This window comes from Hippoglossus hippoglossus, chromosome 10 (genome assembly GCF_009819705.1).
Source record: "Hippoglossus hippoglossus isolate fHipHip1 chromosome 10, fHipHip1.pri, whole genome shotgun sequence".
Taxonomy (NCBI): domain Eukaryota; kingdom Metazoa; phylum Chordata; class Actinopteri; order Pleuronectiformes; family Pleuronectidae; genus Hippoglossus; species Hippoglossus hippoglossus.
In genome coordinates, this window is record NC_047160.1 from 18,340,937 (window position 1) to 18,364,078 (window position 23,142).

At 43.1% G+C, this 23,142-nt stretch overlaps 1 protein-coding gene across 7 annotated transcripts in view; it reads right to left on the reverse strand.

Annotated features, from left to right (window-relative positions):
• Nucleotides 1-867: 867 nt before the first annotated feature.
• The window catches only part of drp2 (dystrophin related protein 2), a 147,307-nt gene continuing 125,032 nt past the window's right edge, over nucleotides 868-23,142 (reverse strand). For 4 of the 7 annotated variants that reach the window (XM_034598325.1, XM_034598324.1, XM_034598323.1 and 1 more), the window contains 11 exons: nucleotides 22,721-22,878; nucleotides 19,954-20,120; nucleotides 18,965-19,076; nucleotides 18,049-18,185; nucleotides 16,568-16,633; nucleotides 11,285-11,350; nucleotides 8,171-8,317; nucleotides 6,032-6,284; nucleotides 3,706-3,823; nucleotides 3,524-3,604; nucleotides 868-3,178 (listed from right to left, as the gene is read on the reverse strand). In XM_034598325.1, coding sequence (XP_034454216.1) covers nucleotides 3,159-3,178; nucleotides 3,524-3,604; nucleotides 3,706-3,823; nucleotides 6,032-6,284; nucleotides 8,171-8,317; nucleotides 11,285-11,350; nucleotides 16,568-16,633; nucleotides 18,049-18,185; nucleotides 18,965-19,076; nucleotides 19,954-20,120; nucleotides 22,721-22,878 — 1,325 coding nt within the window. In that variant the 3' untranslated portion in view covers nucleotides 868-3,158. Of the gene's footprint in view, nucleotides 3,179-3,523; nucleotides 3,605-3,705; nucleotides 3,824-6,031; nucleotides 6,285-8,170; nucleotides 8,318-9,349; nucleotides 11,137-11,284; nucleotides 11,351-16,567; nucleotides 16,634-18,048; nucleotides 18,186-18,964; nucleotides 19,077-19,953; nucleotides 20,121-22,720; nucleotides 22,879-23,142 lie in introns of those variants that run through there. The other 3 variants (XM_034598327.1, XM_034598328.1, XM_034598329.1) reach the window with 3 other exon arrangements.

A 23,142-nucleotide genomic window follows, 5' to 3' on the forward strand; every position in this document is an offset into this window, starting at 1 on the left:
ACCCACATGTTAATACAGTAAAAAGCCTTTCTTCAGAAAACTTTTTATACAGATTAAAAACTCCAGAGAAAAGACAGCGAGACGTGTTTGAGTGCTGGACAAAAACTTCAACTCAAAAACCCATTAGACAATTAACATTTGAATGAGTAATGAGGTATATTAATGGTGATTTTAAAACAAAGAAAAGTACACCCCAGTTCATCAGTAATGTATGAGTGTGTATATACTGTGTGTGTGTTAGTGTTCTCAAGTCTTAGGTGAGGTGACACACAAGCGCACTCGTTCTTGTTGGATGCTCAAGACGCACGACGGTGGAAACAGGGGGGAGGGGTCAGACGTAAAGGCAGGAGAGTAATGACAAGGCTCGTTAACATGGTGGAGTAACACGTGTGTGGAGAACGGCCTCTGCGGTGACCTCTCTCCTCTGTGGAGAGGCTTTATTCTTCAATCACACAGCTTCAGTCACGCCACAGGGAGCAGAGGGGGGGGGGGGGGGGGGGGGGGGTGTTAGTGTGTTAAGTTTGTACTCGGGTCAGACCTCAGATGATCACACAGTTACACAGAGATGCGGCTGGACAACCATGGAGAGCAGCAGAGTGAGAGGGGGGGGGGTATGGAAATGTAACTCGCTGCCATTAAACCACCTGTTGGTGAATTCATTTCATTCAGCCTGGAAATAAAAACAACAAATGTTGACACACAGACCTACGGGGAGAGCCGCCTCTTCTTTATTCATACACGGTCACTGTTACATTATCTTAAGGACGGAGGTAAAGCGTGTGAGGGCACTGGGTGATCGTCAATGTGTGAATTCCATAAAAATAAAAGTCTATGACTAAACTTAGCTCATCATGGCTTTTTTTTCGTCTTCTCTTCTCTACCACAAGCTGAGCCGCTGCTCTTTGTTCCGACTTGTGAGAGCTTTAACAAAACAAACTGTGAAGCGTCGCCGGTGCAGAGATGGATTCGACAAATGATAATGACTGTTTTCAGCAGCTAAGCAGTGGCAGGCATCAGAGGAGGATGAAGTGATGAAGAGGAGGGCTGCATTTGGAAAACATGATGCTATTAGCATTTGTATAAAAAGCACACAAAAAAACAGCACACGTCACCGCTCCAACTCACAAACCTGTGGAACTGCGTCCTTGGGGACAGTTTCCTGGCAACAGCGTAAAAATGAACAGGCGGCGAGGGCAGAGGATCTACAGTCTGCCTACAGGTGGGGCCGTAATGAGTGCAGATCATATAGTTCAAACTGCGGTGATACGAGTGTCGTGTTAAGGTTTCGGATGAATTTCTTAGTGGAGTGTATCTCTGTGTGTCGTGTGTGAATGAGGCGGAATGATTGCTGAGAAACAGCCAGAGCTGCTTTGTTTCAGGCAGCCTCTCGTCCTGCTTCTGGAGATTTGTCTGTGGCAGGCACATCAAAGTGGATCGCTCTCACCAGCCCTTCAGCAATAAATAGATTGTTTTCTTTATTTCCGCTTTTTCCTCTGGTCTCTCAGATCTTTTAGTCCCTCCAAGCATCATGGGCTCACTCATGATAGCCTGATCTAGCTGCTTTCAACATGTGGATGCTCACGTGCTGTGTCCACACTCTACTAGGGGATGAGAAAGAGCAAAAAGCTAAAAGTCCTGAAACTCTATATATGAATTCACTTTGGATTTAAGGCATTAAATGACTGTGCTATGTTTAGAACAGAACACACCCCGTGACCCTGATATGATGGGGCGAAGCCATTTCAAGCACTCGCCGTTTTTTTTGTAAATCTGAAAGCAATTAAGTCGGCATTAGCAGGGGAAAATGAGGCATGTATCGTCAATAGCTACTGTTCTTTTCAAATCTACACGAGAGGAGGGATTATTAGGGATGAACCCAGCGTCGGATTGTGCTGCGGTGGTGCCTCGCGGCCCCCTGTGGTGTCTGGGATTGGCCTTGACGAGGGAGAGGGAGCCTCAGCCTGGCAGCGCCTTGCCTGGAGCTCCTTCCTTGTCTTTCTCCGCACACAGCAGGAGAACGCCAAGATCCCAAAACAAACGCTGGCATGCTGATATTTATCGGCAGACACCTCCTCAACAAAAGCCCAATTTCAGTCACAATACAAATTGGCTCAAAACCGGGAGCTTGTCTGAATCCCACACGCCGAGGAGATCAAATAGATCTCCATTTTTATAATGGTGTACAGTATGTGGTCTGTGTTTTCAGTGATGCGGCTCAGCACATAGTATTGATCATGCAGAGAGGCGTTTGTGCATTCGAGCACAATGAGGGAAGGGTCCTTTATAAGTGGGGCGTGGATGTAGCAGCATAAGTCTGTGTGCGCGTACGGGGATCACGAGTGGTTCCCTATGAGCGTAAAGGGCTCACTCAGAGCAGGCGAGCAATGAGATCGACAAGCAGTTTGAGAGGATTAGAGGAACACAGTGTGTGCATACAGAGGCGCTGTGTGCTAGCGGGCACTTTGGCTGTCTTAAATAAATCATGGATTTAACTGATGATGTGTCATTCTCACAAAGTAAATAAGCTCGTTGTGGGTGCTGTCAACTCCCTGACAACCTCCGCCATGCAGCCACATGAAATACACTCAGCCCGGATCTAGTTTACACCGGCGAGCTTACACACACCACCTCCCTTCAAAAAAAAAAAACTAAAATAACAAGCATGATAACACATTCATGGGAGGGGGTGGGGGGGAAACAACTGAAGATACAGGCATTCTGACAAAACAAAAGGGAAAATCCTCCTTATTTCTTTTTGCATTTGTTTTTAAGTTCTTTTCACGGAAGGTCCAATTTTGTGCTGTGGACTGATATAAAGCTTCACACCTCCCAACGACTACACAGATACTGGTAAGCACAGTGTCCTTAACTTCAGTCTCCCCCTGATCTGCCGCTAACGGTCGAGTTTCCTTTGGCTCGTCGTCGTGGTGTCAGGCTGCGCCGCTGAGCACAGCCCGGCCAGATGGACATCAGCGTGGCCCTTTAGCATTGTTTGCATGGAAAAAGGCTTTTAGTGCAGTGAGTTCCAGTGGAGGGTTAGCTCTGGGTGTCGTAGCTGCTGCTGCTGTGGTCGCAGGGGCCTGACCTCAGCTGTGTGGAGCTCCCCCCCCCCCGCTGCCATCAGGCTGTCTCATTGCTCCTCCAGGCCCACTCAGGGTTTAAATGTGTGAGGTGGTGCCTGAAATTAGGAAAAAGAAGAAGAGTAAAACATTTTTTGGGGGCCGGAGTTACAAATTAAACATTTAACTAAGACGGCTGTAGTGATAATTTCCAGGCTTGAGACGAACCAGCACGTCACGTTTTACATGAGTGTTGCGGTTGCGCTGATGCTCTTTCTCTCCGTGCAACACTTTCTGTCTCTCTTCATCCATTTGATCTCCCTGCGCCTCCCCTCAGACAATCAACACGCATGCAGTGCATATTTCGCTCTCCTCTCCATCTCTCACTCTCCCGTGGGTGACGGAGGAGCCGAGAGTCTGAGCTGCTACTGCGGCGAAGATCCGTGCAGGCGAGACAAACTCACCCGGTTCCGAGGGGAAGACGTTTCTCAACTGCTCAATGACCTCCTGGAGCTGCAGCACTGTGTCCTGCTCCATGTCGTCTCCTAACACACACACAAACACACAGGAAATATGTATATGGACTAGGAAGAAAGGCTTCACATTTAACATGCATGCATTTTTCAGTCGATGCCCCGTCGCTGACCTGCTGCTTCAGTGTCGGTGGTCTCTCTGCTGGCCGGCTCCCCGTGGTGGCCCCCTCCAGACACGGGGGACGACAGGGTTGACGGCTCTGATCCGTTGGCCTCGGAATCGTCTTTGGGCTGTTTTGAAGAGAGACTGATTATCCTTCAGTCCAAATAATTGCTCGTATCCATCACGTTTCAGACCTCCGAGGCATTTAGCCTTTCACACAGTAATGAATGTTCTGGTTAATGGCACTCAGACAGCGGCCCTCAACTGACATCTCGGAGCAGAATAATAATAATTATTTAAAAAAAAAAAGGAAATATCATCCAGCAGCTGTTTGACGGAGCCATCAGGTTACTGTGATTTGTCCTTTTTTTACACACATAAAAAGACGGCCAGCTGCCCAGGCGACAGAGGGGAGCCCTTAGAATCACAATCACAGATGCATAATGTGACACGTGAGGATATTTTTATGCTGTTTTTAGAAACAATGCAACAACACTCAGGGGGTGAGCAAGTTCAGTAGTTGCTGAGAAACGTCTGCAGAGAGACCGGGAGGAACTCATTCGTACACTTCCTCAGACAACAAAAGCAGATTGTGGAGATTTTATATTTTGAGGAAATGAAACTGTGATATTGGTTCAGGCAGAAAGGGATTATATGAATTTGAATTGCAATTTTATATGCAGGTATATATTCTCCTGTCTCTGTGCAACCATCAATGCCACACTCTATTTCGCCTTCATGCTCAATCTCAATCTTCAGTCTTTAACCTGAACATGCATCCGATCCCTCTTCCTCAGACGCTCTCTCCTGTCAATCACTCCCTCTTCTTTCTCTCTAATCAGTGACCTACATGTGCAGTTTGCATCTGTACTGTACGGCGGCTGCTAACTATTTACGACCCAGTGACTGTGTGTGTCATCTCTTCACATCTCCTCCTCACACCTTTCCTCCAGACTGCAGTAATTCCTTTTATATGACACTCCACAGTGTCTTAAGGCTTATCCTTTTTCTTAACACGCACAACGTTGTTTTCTTTTGTATTCCCACCACAGGTTTTCTATCTTTCCTCGTATCGTCACAGTTGACATTTTCAGAGAAATTGTGTTTTTACAATCCTTATTTACATGAACCTTCTTTGACTGTTCGCACTTAATGAAAGTATGTGACGCACTGTGTTCCTTGATGTTTGTATTTTCATGACCAGAAATGTTGAAAACCATTAAACTTGACTCTGTGCCCTTCATTCAAACAGCAGCTATACAGTTATGTATAGTGAATTTAGCTGCCGCAGTTAACCAAGGCCCCTAATCACAGCAGACGGATACTTGCTTGTTCTTATGAATAAAATTCGTACTTCTTCCACACCAATGGTGAAATAAGAACTCAGATGCAATATTAAAAGCACTATATACCCGTCCTTTATGTAGAGTTAACAAATATCTTACTAGCAAGTATCAGAAAGACTGAGAAACATATGTCTCACATAAGCATATGTATAAATTGAGATGTATTTCGACTTCACATAACCCCCATAACACTGTCATATACTGCAGGACGTCATGGGTTTATCTTCCTGCCCTTATCATCCTGCCCACCTGGAAAACGACTTATCTTCATACAGAGGAAATGAGATTGCCCCAAAAGTATCACTCCTTTGGGCAGGAAACTATGCTCCATCTCCACCTTGACAAATAGAAATGTTCCAGCCGTGGATTCAGCTCCTTCATGACTCCTCAGAGTTGCTACTCTCAGAAAAAGGCACGTAAGATCTGGCTGGCTGGCATTTCAGCAGCCAAGAAGCTACATTCGGGAAATCTCCCAAAAACTTTCATCTTTAAAACCCTGGCTCAACCGTCTTCTGGATGCTTCGCTCGAATAAAGCAGCCACTTCTACCAATGTGGGTTCACGGAAAATAGTCCCTGCCACTTACTCACTTGACCCATTTATGTGTGAATGGTCTATGTTATTATCCTCTTTTTTATATTTATTATTCTAATTACACACGTACATGCACACTCCTACCCGTACAGTAGGGACTGGGAGGGTTTTTTCTTTTAATTAGCTTCTTTTTTTTTTTTTATTATTTCCTGTAATACTAAGAAAAATGTAGAAAAATGCCTGATGGTAATGTTAAGAAAAATGATAAAAACATTCCTGGACACGACCCTTTAATTTAATTCAAACCAATTTTAATTTGGTTCTTCCCTGGCCTCTGCCCCATCTCTCTCCCAAATTTGGTCCAAATCAGCTCAGCACATTTTTAAATGAGGCAGTTCTTTTCCTGGACATGTATCTGGAAATCATGATCTTCGTTGCGCCCCCACAGAGGATGTACCTGTAGCAGTAGCTCCCTGAGCCTGTGCAGCTGCGACTCCAGCTGTTTGTTGTGGTCCTCCAGGATCTGCATGCGGGTCTCGAGGCGCGTCTTGTGTTGCCGGAGGACCCGAGCCTCGGCCAGGAGCTCCTCGTCCTGCTGCCCCTCTGCCGTGGGTGAACCCGGGCCGTCCTCCCCAGCCTCGGTCAGCATGGGGACTGACGCTGCTTCTTCGTGCTTCCACTTGAGCCGCCTGTACTCGCCCTGCAGCACCCTGAGGACACCACAGTGGACAGATGGAGGGAAAACAGTCAGTCAACATGGAAAATACATCCACACACACAACTAGAGATGTTTACCTGACACAGAATAGCCTTTTCTTATGAGTTACATAATCTACATTATTTCTCTAGCTGTCTGAACAACAACACATTACAACAATAAATCAGGCTTCACCTTGAAAATAGGCTGCACTAAATAAGTTCCTTCTGTTTTTAGGCTCCATGTGTGACACTGAGGCCATTAACTGATTGCACACTGTGCTGTGAAGCATCACTAAAGGTTCTCCAATTTATTTGGGTGCTGGAAAATGATGGTGCAGAACACGCTGGTCTATTTCGATGTCAGTTCAGTTGCATAACGTTCTGTGTTTTGGTGATTTGGGTTTGACGTCACTGACTCTAATCTTGTTATGGTTATAATATAATATAATATACAATGTGAGGAGTATTGAACAAATAAACCTTCCCTGGACATTCATCCAGAAACTCTTATAAAGTAGATTAACTATAACAAAATAAGGACATATTTTATTATTTATATTATATATGTTTATTTTGTATGCACAAGCATCCAGCATTCATCTTGGTGCAATCATCTTGTGCCACTGCCACAGTACATTTATTTATTTCTGTAAATAACATTTCCATAGTGAAAGTTGTATATTATGTAAATGTTCTTAATTTCTTAAATTGTATTAGTTTATCTTCATTAACACTCTCTTGTCTACCTTGTCTACTTGCTGCTGTAACAAGTGAATTTCCCTGGCGTGGAACAATAAAGTTGTATCTTATCTTATCGAAAACCCATTCATATTTAAAGAAGTCTATGTTTCTAATGTTTTGGGTAAAGAAGACACATAATAAGAAGTTAAACGTCTTATGAACAAACTGTTTAAAAAAAGAAAATTGAGAGGGTTAGAGTTAAAACAGCGGAAAACCATTGTATTTAACCACATTTTAAAGCAGGATATCTGAGACACATATTCTTTTCTGTTGCAATAAAAAGATTTTAGATATATTTTTTGACCTCAGGACCCCTGAGAGATTTATTGTTGAGGTATGAGCGACAGGATATAAACCAAGCTTCTCTACTACTGCTGTCATAAATACGGACAGCAAAGCACGGTGCAGTGTCATAACAGGAGGCAGACTTTGCAGAAAAAAAATTAACTGGGTCAAGGTTTCAGACACCCAGAGGACACGTACGTGTGTACGTGTGTACGTGTGTGTGTGTGTGTGTGTGTGTGTGTGTGTGTGTGTGTGTGTGTGTTTGCGTGACTAGAAAGGTCATGACCAAGCGGAAGACAAGAGAAATAATTCATGTGAATCATTCGCATAAAGGTTGCCTCCAGTAACCAATTAAGTGGATAGAGAATATGAATTTGCCTCGTTTATGGAAAATATCTGAGCCTCTTGGCTACTGGGACACAATAAATTCAAATTCAAAGCATTAACATCTAAACTAGTGTGTTTCAGAGCTGCTTCTATCACAGCGGTCACTCTGTAATGGAGGTTTCCTGTCAGGACACCTTTAATGATGCAAAGAACGCTTTAGAAATGCTCCCACCCCCCATAGTCTTTACTGTCAGGTATGAGCACACAAGAAATGCCTCTTGTTCTCTTACGGATGTTCAAAGGATCTAGAGTGTGAAAGTGTTTACTCTCTCCAGGAGATGTGCACATGGCAGCAGACAGATACAAAAAGAGTTTGATGCCTAGAGACAAACACACATATTTGTGTTTTTATGCTTCTCCGGAGATTTACCAATGGAAATATCTCTTCCAACTGCCGCTACAAGTATAATTTAAACCCAATTCAAAGCTTTAACCAAATCAAATTCAACACAGATGTCATGGTGTTGGTGTATGTTCAACAGACCTGTTCTCGTTCTCCAGACGGGCCAGGGTGCACTGGAGCTGCTCCTTGTCCTGGTGCTCCAAGTGAACCAGCATCATGTGTTGTCCGCAGGGGGAGTCAGGGTCCAGGGCTGGGCTGGAGTGACGCAGGAGGTACTGATCTTCATCCCTGAGTCCCCCACACAGGAGACAGCACACTGAGCCACCAGCACACAGCCAACAGCAGCACAAAGCAGAGCCATGGCGGGCACGGGAGAGCACACAGCCCGAACAGAGAGGGGCACGCAAAGCAAGACGAGGGGCAGTTTTACAGCCCAAGACAGGACGTGATGGGACACTGACACTGACACTGACAGAGACATCGCGCTGCGCCAGGTTTACGTTCCAAAAATGAAATGTTCTGTAATAAACTTGGCTCATCACACCATTAAAAACCTACTCAGATTTATTAATATTGGAATGAGGATCTTGAGCTAGGAGACAATTTAATTTCCCAAACAATAACAGATAAACTTCATTGATAATGGAAGATAAAACTTTATGTGTAGATCTTTGATAGAAGACATACGGCTGTAAAACTATAACTACATCTATAAATGTTTTGAAGTTGTTTTATTGGACAGACAGCTGTTTGTCCATTTCTATTGTGCAAGAAGGCCGTGGGCTACGAAGCCCTTTATTAATCCAAAGTTAAAAGAAATTTAAAGATTTGCATTGTAATGTCATATCATACATCAAAGGGGAATCTATTATATATAAGTAGGCTGGTTTTGTTGGCAAGTTCCATTCATCAAATTATAATTATATATAATTATACAGTTTTTGCTGTATTTACACAATTTTATATTAAATATAAGCATTTGTATACAGTTCTACCTCAGAAAATGCGGTTTTACATAGATTTTATATTGTAATCCTAATAGTATAAAAAAATGATCTGCTATTAAGTTCGATTTAAGACTTTTTAAGACCTTTTTAAAACAATAATGAATGAAATTTAAGACCAATACGTCAAGTACGACCGATAGTCTTGAGAATCAGAGTCAAGAATTACTTTTACTTCCCCCTAATTGAAGATAAGTTGAAGTAGCCGAGTAGAGAATAACCCTGGAAATGAACATTACTATATATTATTATATTTGCAAATAAATATTTTCAACACACTTAAAAATGCTGGTTTGAAATACCCCCAAGAAGTTTTAGTTGAATTATTAACATTGAATTATTGCATGTATTTATCATGAGAAACAATTATAATACTGATCCTCTTTGAGCAGCTTATGGAAGACCTGGCTCTAATTATCTTTATGCCCATTACCTGGCAATATGCAGCGATATAGAACACAGCACATATACATACATACGTATACAGGTGGTGCACGGAGGCTGCAACCACAGGCAATGTGGTTCAGGACAGAAAACAGTTTGATGCCAGCCGAACACCAGCTGGAGGCACAGATAGCATAGCAGCATGTACAGAGCCATGCAGCAGGAGAAACAGAGAGGCGCTGACAGACAGAAGGTCTGGTTCACAGAATCCGAACAGCGCGATACAAGGGCACAAAAGCAGAAAACCACATTGCTACACATGACGGACAGGAGGGGAAGTGTCATGCATACAAACACGCGCTCAGGCCTAGAATTATACACGGACGCAGATGCATACACCATGTGTGCATGCACTGATATACACACATGTTTGTGACAAAGCTTCACCCCAAGCAACACTCTGGAAACGTGCACATGGAAACAAAAACATCAGGAGCCGGCTTGAGGAGCACAGATGTCAGTAGTGTGATGGAACATCTTGTGAGCTCTTGAAGAAGTTTTAGGAGACCCACATGTCTAGAGCAGAAACACTGACCGAAGCTTAAAGCACTGAGGAGAACAGAGATCAGCAATATAAGTTGACACTGTAATGACACCTGATTCTGAAGGTGAGTTTCCCTGCAGGGCAGATTTAAACCCTTAAAGAACAACAGGATAATATCCATGGGACAATAACACCCATCCATACATATGTGAAGATGCTATCAAACATTAATTAACATCATCCTATATAGAACATAGAAATGTCATCAAACTGCAGTGAATCCTGCGGAGGAGCTGCTGTTTTCTAAAATGGGTTCATTTAGACGTTCTCCAGAGGTTCTCACTAGGGGACTGACCCGAGAAACTCGGACATTTGCGTTCTCACATCCAGCCCCTCTGGAGAATGTCAGGAGAATCCCCAGAGGTCTGTGCATGTCTGAAAGCAGCTTCAGTTTATATCTGCACAAGCTTAGGGTCTGTGCTACCACCTGCTGTAGCAATGCTACACGAAAAATCCTTCACACGCAAAAGTGTTGCACTGTCGATAAGTAGTGTAGTTTTGTCTGAGCATGAAACTCGCTTTTAATGTGGTGTCAATCACAGTTTTCTCTCAGAACAAACACATTAAAAAGAAAAGAAAAAATAAGTTCACTTCACACTGCACACACACACACCTGGAGCCCGAAAAGACCAGAGAGCACTTTACACGGAGCTGCTGGGCATGCATCCATGACGCTCGAGCTCATAGGAGGAAACGATCGACTCACATACAGCAACATACAGTCAACAAAATAAGACACAGACACTCAAAAATAAATGATCTGTTACAACCATAAACCTCTTTTTCTACCTGAGGCTCTCTCAGCTTTCCACAATAAGAACTCACCTTACTGGCTTTGTAACTCACCTCACACTTCCCTATCCTCCCTCACCACCCTGCCACTCACTCATCTTATACAAACACACAACAAGCCTCTCTCTCACTAGCGGGGGGGGGGGGGGGGGGGTGGGGCTTTGTGTACCCATCCACAACAGCAGACTTTAATCACAGTAGGCATGTGCATGATGAAGGGAGGCCGTGTGCACGCCGCTCGCTGTGGGCCGTTTTTATTATGTGGCTGATTATTTATATGATTACCCAATCTTACCATAACTGTTGAACATACATGAACAAGCCTGAGCGCGCACACACACACACAAACACAGAAACAAACAGTGTATCAGGGGGAAAGGGCGTGCACAGAAAACACACACAGAATCCCCATGAAAGGCCCTGGCTGTAATGACGGGGTTTGTACTGTGGGGGTGGCGGCGGTATACTCACAGACTTTCATCAGGAGACAGGCTATCCGTGAAGAATGAACAATTCTGGCTCTCCATTTCTGCCAGTCTACACACAAACACACACACAGGGGAGGGAATTCAACACACATATGTACAGACAGACACACAAAATCAGAAAAAGGAAACAGGAGTGTAATGTTAAAGCAAATCTTAGAAAACTAGAAATACCGCTCTGTGGTTGTTTTCCAGATTAAAAGAAGGTCACCATGACCTTTACCTTTGATCACTGAAATCTAAACAATTAATCTTTGAGTACAAGTGAATGTTTGTATGAAATTTGTGAGGCCACTGTGAACTTGCCCTTTGACCTCAGACTACCAAAATCGAATCAGTTCATCTTTGAGACCAAGAGAAAGTTTGGCTGCCGCCGGCGCAGAGGCATAAAAAGCTTAATTTACAGATAATATCCAACGCTGGGGAAATATGTTTCACTGAATACAAGATGAAAAAAAAACAGCAACAAGGAGAAGAGTTTAGCTTTTAAGTAGCATAGATTACACCTCTGGCCTTTTAGAATTATGGACTGCAAATGAACAGCAAGCTGCCCAGAAACATGTGACTGACAAGATTGCAGAGTGGCAGAAATTCTAACTACCATAGTGCAGCAACCATAAAGATGTCCACAAAGAGGGAGAGTAAAATCCTGATGAAATACTGGACACTTTCAGAAAAGTGTGGCTGTCCAGCACCATGGACAGAGACTACAGTTTGTGTGTGTGTGTGTGTGAGAAAGCAGCTGCCGCGTGGACTTTTCAGGACCAAGGACAGCGCTTCTGGTTCTGCATTATGTCCTGCTGTCGGTGGACAGATGCACTGAACACGCTGCTGTAAGCGCTTTCACTACATCAAACAGAAATGCTGCACTAGGTGATTTTTTTTAGTGTACTTATAGTTTCTGATGTTTGATGGCAAAAAGAAAATCACAGCTGGAGCAATAGACCTGCTGTGTAAAAAACAAGCAGTAATGGTGATGCATGAATGGATGTGGCATATAGTATTCTGCATAATAAAGAACTGGTAAATATTTTAAAGTCCATCTACATACAATACTCACATGGATCTGGATGTAGCTCATGCTGGTGTGAGGCTGAAATTCTTGGTGTTTCATGGCTGATATGCTAATAATCTACAACACTAGAAACAGTCTGGGGACTGCCTGCCTCGCCCACTGACTGTATATAAAGAACAAGACTGTATATAAGGATGTGCATACAGATGAATATAAGACTGAATATATGATGATATAAAGACCTCCCCCCATCTTGTGTTTTTAATAACTTATTAAAACCAAACTAACCGGAAAACTGAGACTTAGACAAACTTGTGTGGTCCCACTTGCTAACATGGAAGATACGGCCTATGCTGCAGCCACAAGGGGACAATAGAGACGATTTGGCTTCACTTGAAGGATACTTTCATGTTATCCATTCTTATTAATAGTCTATGGCTTTGCCTCACAAATTTAAAACTTAGCTGTGTTTTGGGGTTCATCACGTATTGCACAAAGACAACAAACAGTGGCCTCAACAGCCCACAAAACTTGTTTTAAAACCTGCTCGTCGCTCATCACAATCACATTCGCCTCCTCCACCTACATTCTCTGGCTCCTAAAAGTAGGAAGACATGATCTCGATGCAGGCTATGACCGGTTGAATAAAAGTGGGTTCAACCCAAAATTAATTCACAACACAAACTGCTGCAGTTCTCGGGATATCATGTTAATGATACGTAACAGTGAACGATGATCAAACGGTGGGTTTCTCCTTCAAGTCAGGCAATTAACCAACACAGAGAGTCAACCCACTGACGCAAATGTGTTATGAGCCTTGTGGCTGCCCACATACATTCATTCACACGCATGTGGCACAAGAAAGCGGTCTTAAAGCGTCCCCCGTACACACAAAAACACACTGACACACTCCGTGCTGCATCATCTTTCGCAGAGTGTCGTCAGCTAAGAGAGTGAGGGTTGGAGGGACGAGGGGGGGTGAGTGATGTAGAGGCTGTCAGGGACATCCAGATCACATTCTATTTCTCTCCGGTGTCCAATGAGACCATAACACTGAGAAATTCAGGATTTATCCATGTCCTGTTACAGGAGGCCCGGCCTGTGGACCTCATAATTCAATCTGTGACACTATTCATCAGAAAGCACTCCACAAACCCAGAGCCACAGGAACAGGCAGTTAGTTATAGGAACTAGTGTAGCATGTGTGTGTGTGTGTGTGTGTGGCTGTCTCGTGCACACATGTTGCTTCATGTGTGAATGTAAATGGACGAAAGAGAAAGTGAGAAACAGGAGAGAGCACGAGGGTAAGAGAAATCCTAACAGAGTTCTAAAGGTTTTTTTACATGATCTCTAATTCCTCCTCGAAAAAGATGGCGAAGCAGCGCCGATGATGAAAGGAATCATCAATTCTACTCCTGCATCGATATCATGGGGGGTGGGGGGGTACAGAGAGAGAGGGGAAGGGACTGAGGCTGTCCCAGTGTTTGACATGTCTACAGCCAAAAATTAACATACATACATACCCATCATTTGCTGAGGGGCGCGCGCGCACACACACACACACACACACACACACACACACACACACACACACACACACACACACACACACACACACACACACACACACACACACCAGTCTGGGAGAGAATTTCAGCCAGCATTGACATTCAATATTTCAATGTCAGCTTGACTTTCTATTCGTGTTCACAGTGAGCCATGATCAATTCAAATGAGAAATGTGATTTCTCCCTTTATATTCTGTATCACAGAGAGAAAGAAAGAAAGACAGAAAGAAAGAAGGAAATAAACTCGTGTCAGTTCTGCGTACTGCCTGAGTACAGATAAAATAGTGGCCACTTCCATTATAAGGACTGTCTCCTCTTATTAGGACAGTGCTCAGATCAAGCTGGAAAATAAGAGGAGCGTGCTCGCACTGTTCTATTTTCCCCTCGTGTCTGACTGTGCTGCTGCTCATTCATTTTCAGCCGGTTTCATGTGTTTATAGCCACTGGACCAGTGTCATACTGGTCAACCAATTACACATGGAGTAATCTAACGCAAACACAATGGAAATAAAACAATAAAATGTTCACTTAATGAGCATCCCAGCGCTGTTATATTGAGTTGTGAAGCTGTACACAGATGAAAAACTATACTAACTATAAAAAAAGGAACTATATATATGTTAATGTTAACGCTCCCTCATGGCATGCAACATCCTTGAGTTCTTGTACCATGTGTGGCAACATGCAGCACAATAAGGACGCCAGATGCAGATTTTAAAGTTTAATTAATGTGTCTGTAACTACTTCTATGAAACATTCACAAATGGTGTAGACACAGTCAATGGATGCATGATAACACAATAAAGCTAAGCTGTGGTCGTTTGTAACCATCATTCTGCCATAAATCTTCAATGGAGAACCAAATGTGACTTAATCCACTACTGACATCAGTCTGTTCTGGTTGTAGTTTTACTATTAAGTGTTAAAATCTTTTTTGTTTGAGTCTTTTGATGTAATTTAAACTGTTCAACCAGACTTATCTTTTATTGATTTATACATGTTTGTAATTAGCTCATACATACTTAAACACACTGTTCATAAAATATATATCTCATATTAGATTCTACTTTAAGCTGTTCTTAATGTGTTCATTAAGACATACCATAAAAAGAATACACGCATACATTTTATCAAGCATTAATTATTTGTTTCTAATCTCGACCAATAACAGATGCCTCATATGAGTTGTTAGTAAGTGATTTCACTTTTACTACCCTCTTAACGTTTTTACATCTACATTACAGGGATTAAAATGCTTCTGTTATCCTTTTAATAATTAACTATCAGGAGCTTATAAAAGATAAATATGGAGTGTTACCATGTTAGGACACTGTCTGAAAGTGTAGCGCAGACGCAGTCATATGTTATTTTCTTAACTTAAGACTAATTGTTTGATACAAATTAAAGAGAAAGATTCCTGAGTTGCAAAAAAGAGAAGTTTGCTGTGACTGAAGCTGCAGAGAAAGATACAGTGAACACTTTATTATCTTTAACCGTGGGAGTTTCTCTGCCATTTTTCTCTCAGCAGGTCAAAGAAGGCAGGCAAACTTTCTCCGTCTCATCACTTTTCAACCGTGAACACTTTTCCATTTCTCTTCTTCTGGTTTTATTTGGTTGAAGGCATGTTGGCTGCTACACTCGTAGCGTATTATGCAGATTACGATTTTTCTGAGGGACTCAAGAGCAGTTTGAAGCTAATTTTACTGTAATTGGCAAAAAAAGGGAGAAAATGTGAGGGAACATAACAGCAAAAGATATTTAAGGACGGAGAAGAAGAAAGGGCTCGGAGAGAGGGAGCCAGAGATAGATAAGAGGGGAAAATAAATGTGTGGGTGGGACACAATAGGAGAGCAGGATCAAAGATAAGAATAAAAAGGCAAACAGAAAAACAGGAGGAAGAGAAAAAAGGGAGAGATAAGACGGGGAAAGAGGACAATTGTGATCGCTCGCTTTTTGGAGTGTATTCCCTCAATTTTGGCAGGATGTAAAGCAGTTGTGTATTGGGGCCTCAGGGAGGTAATACACAATGACACACACACACACAAACACACACACACACACACACACACACACACACACACACATTCTGCGGCTCTATGGGCAGAGCTGCCAGGAGTGTGGGACTGTGGGACTCCAGTGCTGTGCCCTGTTTATAACCTGTCAGACAGACTCTAATCTACACCGACAGCTCCCATGTGACCAATGGGCTCATTGCCCTAGCAAGTGACAGTCCGCAAGGCCCGCTGACCCCCACACACAACACACACACACACACACACACACACACACACACACACACACACACACACACACACACACACACACACACACACACACACACACACACACACACACACACACACACACACACACACACAACACAGCAACCACAAACTGCTCTGCTTCTGTGTGCCAGCGTGTTCACGTGGAGAACACGAGTGAGGGAAACTGCTGGGCAATATAGTCTCTGCCCTGGATGGAGTACAGAGCACCACGCAGCCAAATCAATACTTCAATCAATTTGTGGTGAAGACTAAAGGGTGAGGGAGCAGGGAGGGTGGGGGTGGACACAGGGGTGAGGGGAATATCAAGAAGGGGGAGGTTGATTTTGGAAAGAGCAAAGTGAGGAGGGAAAGCTTTTGTTGTGGTTACCTGACACAGTGTAAAAGCGCAGTGAGCCACGTACCTGCTGGCGAAATGTTCAATTCTGCTGTGTGTGTCTGCATGGGGCAGCTTGGGAGAGGAGCACGGCCTGCGAACGACAAAAAACCAACATCAATACTGCACCAAGGCATTTTAACACCCTGCAAGTGTGACTGTGTGGTCACAGGAAGCCCACAACTCACACATGCTGCTATAATCGGAAGAAGAGAAAACTTTCTTGTTTATGATGCAAAACAAAGATTTGATTTATTTCAAAGTGAAGGAAAATAAAGGATGCATATTTAAAAGTGTTATTCCATTTGATGCCAATGTAGACTTCTAATCTACACTTCAGAGGAAAATATTGTGCTTTCTACTTGCTACATTTGCCTCGTCTGAGTGAAGTTACTATAGTTACTTTTCAGATTAGGAATTTGCACAAAAACATATGAATGCTCTTAAATCATGATGTAATTTTCTAATCAAACTCCTGGTTCCCGACCCTCTGACCCTTTACAAGGCCTCGGCGGAGGACTGCAGTCTGTTTGCTGTTCTAGTCCTTCTTCCATTAATGCCTGAGGAAAACCACTTCTGTTTAGAAAGAACTTTCAATTTTGATACTTCTTACATTTTGATAATGCAGAGGTTTTTCTTAAATATTGCTTTATTGCCACATCTACTTGAATAAAAGGTCTGACTACTTCCAGCTCTGGACTTTCATGTCTGTTCTGTTTCAGTAGATGGAAGGATGAACTCTTAAGCTGCTTTCAGACAGGCACTGAACTCCGGAGAACCTTTTTCCTCCTGGTGTAAGGTCCAAAGGAGTCAATCCCTTACTGGATTCACCGCGATCGAGTGAGGGGGTTGATGACACTTCACACAACAGAGGCAAAAATAAAAATAATATATTAAACCCCAAAAATAAATCAAATGTCTGCGAGTGGAATAGCGATGTCACACACGTAGAAGATGTCAAGAGAGTTTGTGGCGATAAGAGCCAACGTCTGTTGTGAACAAGACTGAACAGAGAACCCCCCCCTCTGCATTGTGAATGTGTGAAACAAAAAATCCAGACCCAAATCTACAGAGATCCCCCGCAGGACTTGTCTGAAAATGGCTTTGGACTCGTATAATGTTTGTTCGAGGTTATAAAAGTTGACCTTCGTGACACAATCGGACCCATAATCATCATAAATTTCCATAGCTACGAGCTACGCTTCTTGATGATCTGATGCATTTTAGCCTTGTTGCGCATGCTTCTCCCTTTGGGTGAGACTCGCTCATGTGAACACAGTGTCTGACCCGAACTGACATCATATGAACTGCGCCATGTTGAATCTGAACACAGACGGAACCCCTTAACCTTCGTCAGCGAGGCGGAGTGCCCGAAATCGTCAGAGCACGACGATGAACCGACAACAGCAGAGGTTTGCATGTGTGTTAGTGAGAGAAGGTGAGAGATGTGTGACACAGTAAAGCAGTGATGGAGAGATGACTGTGTTTGAAAGTCTGTGTGTGACTCACGTCTCCGAGCTCTCAGCTTCCAGCACGGATTGCACCGGCAGGTAACCTCTCTGCGGGTGTTTGGTGAAGTACTGCTTTGACCTGAACTTATTCTTCAGAGTCTTGGCAAAGTCCCTCATCTTCTCTCCCGAGGTTGTCTGGAGAGTGATGAATGAGTGGGGCGGGTGTGGGGGGTAGAAGGGGTGAAATGCGGTGGCGGCGAAGGCAATGGGAGTGGACGGGTGGGAGACAAATTACAAATTACACAGCTTGAGAACTCTCTGAAATGTTGTTTTCCCCCAAATGACCCCATGAGAAATGTGTCCACTGTCTCTAGGCTGGTTTGTCTTACTTTCTCCATCTGTTCTCTTTTTCAATTTCTGCTTCTCTCTCCTGTGAATCCTTTAATTTCTATGTTGTTTCCAGTCTTCCCACTTTTCTCTCTCTCTCTCTATCACTGCAGAAATCTATGGGCGCCGTTTGCCTCGCCATCGTGAAAAACTGTATCTGGCTCGTATAAAAAATTGTCCAGTGAAAAAGAAAATCATTGTACAGCTGGCCCTTTGCCATATTTTACAGCTCAGAATTGATTAGAGATTAAATCTGGCACCGTCTCAGTACATTCCAGTGCTCAAGCTACTGTGCCTGAGCTACTGCTTTGGAATTAACTCGACTTCAGAGACTGTGTCTGCGACCGCCTAAGACTCAGGTTTTCTAGGGGTTTAGTGTGCAATGTGTGCACCAGGTGAGCCCAGAGTTACCGCTAAGTGGGATTCAATGTATGCCTACTGTAGATGTGGATGAGGCAAAGACGATGGACATCTTACACTGGACTGGTGACTAATCCATGCCTGGTAGCAGGAATAAGGAAATAGCAGTATTTCTTTAAGCAGCAGGGTTTTTTTTGTATCCAGCTAAAACATAAAGTTTGTCTTACTGGCGTGTAGTACTCCATGATGGGGTAGTGCAGCTTCTTTCCCTTGGTAGTGCGGCCGGTTAGAAAACATGTCTGGCAGATGTCCACATTGAACTGCTTCAGACTGCGATACCTGTCAAGATCAATATAACAGAGAGACTGAAGTGATGTTTGCAAGAGAACAGGCAGAGGTACGTGTCTGTATCTGTGTGTGTGTGTGTGTTTGCAGAGTAAAGGGTTGGTGCATGCATGTGTACTGAAATTATAGGTATGCCTGTCGACATGCAGGCTGTTTTCACACATCCCTCCGCTCCAGAAAGAGATTTAGTCCACATAAGCCACATGTTTTCTTAGTCAACACGCCTTAATCAGAAAACACCAGCTGCTCTTTTAAAAGGATTTCTTTGCTTCTCTTTTTTTCATTTTCCCAGCATTGATGTTCATATGCTTTTACTCAACAGGCTGTAATTACAAAAAATATTCATAATTATTCATTTTGCTACCTAACAATGTTGACCTTTTGACTCCCATTCGTTATTTTCTTGCATTCGTTGTGTATGTGTGTACATTAATCTTTCATTGTAATTAAGTTAACTAATTCAGTCTATTTGCGCTGGCATGAGCGGGAGCAGGGTAACAACTCAGGGACGTAGTGATAACCACAGCCAAAGTTTATGCTGAATCCTGCCTGTCTACAGAGGACATTAAACATTTTATGGATGTTTTAATGAGCCACCAACACTGGAAAGATCTCTGCTAGTGCTGCCAATGATCAGTCACTGTGACAGACGGACAAAGTATTTGTGTGAGCGAAATTTTGACCAAGTGAAAGAAGCAATGGGACAAAGACCACTGAACACTTGTTTAGTAGTATATGTAGTGTATATATATGTGGTATATACAACACATGCATACTATACATTGCTCCTCAGATGCTTTTCATGATTCTTTGTAATATTCCTCATTGAACATCTGCATGAATGTCAGTTTGCCTACACTGGCATACCGACCTGAAGCCCTTGATGGGACACTGTTTGCATACATAGCATTTGGCTTGGTGCTTGGTCGACTCTGCAGCAGTCACACGGTGGAGGACAGGAAGCCAAACCATCGACTGGGGTTCAAGGCTCATCCACTCCAAGAAATGAGACACCTCAATGGCAGGTTTCCCTGGGGCCTGGAAAGGGACATTGGGAGTGAGGAAAGAAGAGTAAACTGTGAACAAATATAGACCAACAGCAGGCCAGATACATAAGAGTAATAAGAGAAGAAGGTGTGCTTCCTCTTCAAAGGTGGTCCTGCAGTGAGCTGGTGTAGCAGAAAGGTATCAAAGGGAATAGAGGAGAGGAGATGAGAGAAGAGAAGAGAAAAAACTGAGCAGAAGAGGTGAGTACACCGTGGGGTCTTTTTTGCTTTCATGAAACTATACTACACTGTAATGCACTTTATTATTCTTAATACCTGCTTAATATATAATACACTTAATTATATAGCTAATTCACAGCAGATATGAACCCTGTGTCTGTGTGTTTACTGTACGTGTGATTGTGTGTTTACAAGCAGTTTTAGAGATTTCCAGAAAGTGGGATAAAAAGGAAGTCAATGAATAAAAGAATGAGTCGCCAAGTGCTGACAATCCGTGATGTGCTAAATTCTCATTAAGTCTGCATCAGAGATGCATTAAGAGGTTGATTTCCCTGAGGCTTCCTCCAGCGCTCAAGCTGAGTAGCGTAATAAATGTGTGTGTGTGTGTGTGTGTGTGTGTGTGTGTGTGTGTGTGTGTGTGTGTGTGTGTGTGTGTGTGTGTGTGCGTGTGTGTGTGCATGTGTGTGTATCTGTGTGCATGTGTGTGTGTGTGTGTGTGTGTGTGTGTGTGTGTGTGTGTGTGTGTGTGTGTGTGTGTGTGTGTATGTGTGTGTGCATGTGTGTGTGCATGTGTGTGCATGTGTGTAAGGTGTACAGAGATGTAGAATGTCCCGGGGACGGAGGAGCTCCTCTCTGGTAGCAGAGTAGCCAGTTTCACTCCATGTGGGAGGTCAAAACGCAGCCCCTTGCATACCGAGCACCTGGGATTGGCTCTGACTAAGCTGAGCGTGCCGCTGCATCACAAAGCAGCACACTGAGCAGATGGCACACTTTAAACATCATGGGGAAAGTAGAGTAATAAACATTCAGTTATCCATCAAAACTCTGTGCTTTGTGAACTATATATCCCCTGAACAGCACGTTTGTAAATCAACAGTCTATGTACAAAACTTTAGAAAGTATTTGCAGAATTTTGTGTTATTCTGCCAGTTGAATTTGCCCCAATAACCTCTGTGCATATCAATCACCTTGGGCAATATTACATTGCTCTGTACAACTACTTCTTTGCATAATCAGTTTCAGGTCAATTTCATGTTCTCCTCTCCCAGCAGAGTCTAACAGTCAATATCAGTGTGAAGTGACACCATGTGCCGCACGCACATCCCCAAAAAACTGATGTCACTCACTTCCAAGTGATAAATGGGCAAATGGGTCAACCCCCGCTCAATTCCCATTACATGGATATTTCATCTACAACTAAACGCCCAGACATGGAGCAAACTTAGAGAGGAATTGGTTTTAATCGGCCGTGGCTGATACAGTAAGCATGGACCAGAATAGAGTGTATATAATTAGGATCTGCCTTGAAAATGAGGGAATTAAACAGGCTTTGCAGAGGCCAGCTTCCAAAGAAACTTAGCTGCAGCCTGCTCCTAACAAATCAGTAATTATCTGGTGTTGAATGTCATGAGGTTAAAGTTCAGGCAACCTGCGGCGACACTTTTAGAACAAGAAAAGACGAAGTAATTAAGACATGTCTCCTCATTAGCTGTTGCACTTCACTAATGTACTCTGTGACTTTGCTTCATATCAATATTCCAATATTCTTATTATACACTCAACTTTCCCAATAAAACTTTTTTGAATTCCACCTACAGTCTATGTATGGTCAGGAGCATCATGCATTATCTACCACTGACTGTATTTTATGTCCATTAAAAGCAATGAGATGCAATATTAATGAGATGTAATGTTTGTGAGGCAACACTCCTTAGGAAGAATATTTATAACTTCTCCATTTCCTGAGATGGTGCATTTAACTGCTTCCTCTGTAGAAAGAGTCAGACTTTGCTGATGTCAGTAAAACACAACAGGATTCAAATAGCTGCTTCCTGGTGCGACTACATCATTTTTTCATACTTGACGGAAACCATCCACAGACAAATGTTTGATTAAGACATTCATTTTTTAAGGTTTGGCCTTTAAAATTCTCTTTCTGGTACAGATAACATCTGTTCTGAATATCTGGAGCTCAGTCATTATTTTCCTACACATTAATAAATAGATTAGCAGGTTTGAGATACAGAGGGATTCATGTGGTCTGCAACATTTGGACCGCAATATACATTATTAGGCTGTAACAGCATTAATAAAAGATCAGGTGTTTGATTGAAGAACAGAAAAAAACACTATTGTGTCTTCAACACTGCTCGCTGGCTTCAAGTGTGAAAAATCGGATCCAACAAGGACACTGGGCCACGAATAACCATGCGAACTTCCCAGTAGCAGTTGAGTCAACAAGCAGAACATTGTTTATCAGGTCAAATAAGGTAAGGTGAACTCACAGCATATTCCAGACGGATGGTTTAATCTCATGTGTGTGCATGTGTGCAGCAAAAAACTGTGCATGCACCATTGCCTGTCTGTGAATGTGTTTATGCGTGACATGCATGCATGCGACTCTGCCCTTACCACACGGAAGCAGCTTCGGACACTGGGCTCCACGTTGCTGCCCCCAAAAGCGGCAACTTCGCCCAACTGGCGCGGGATCTGGATGGCTTCATGCAGCAGCAGGCTGAGGTGACGCTGGTCTGTCAGACCTCCAGGACCCGACACCTGACGGAACAAGTCTGCACAAACATATAGTGTGCATCAATTATGCAGGAACATATCTGATCATATGAGTGTAACAGAATAGATTGTGCACTTCATTTGTATGCATGAAAAACTGTTATTTGAATTTGTATTATCATAATATCTGCATTTTTCCTACATGTTTACATCTGTTGATTTACAGTTTTGTATATTGAACTGTATGAGCTGGGCTTTTATGACTTAGGCTTTTTTTTATGAGTTTCATTTCAAACATTCAAGCAAAGCAGCAACAATTAAGA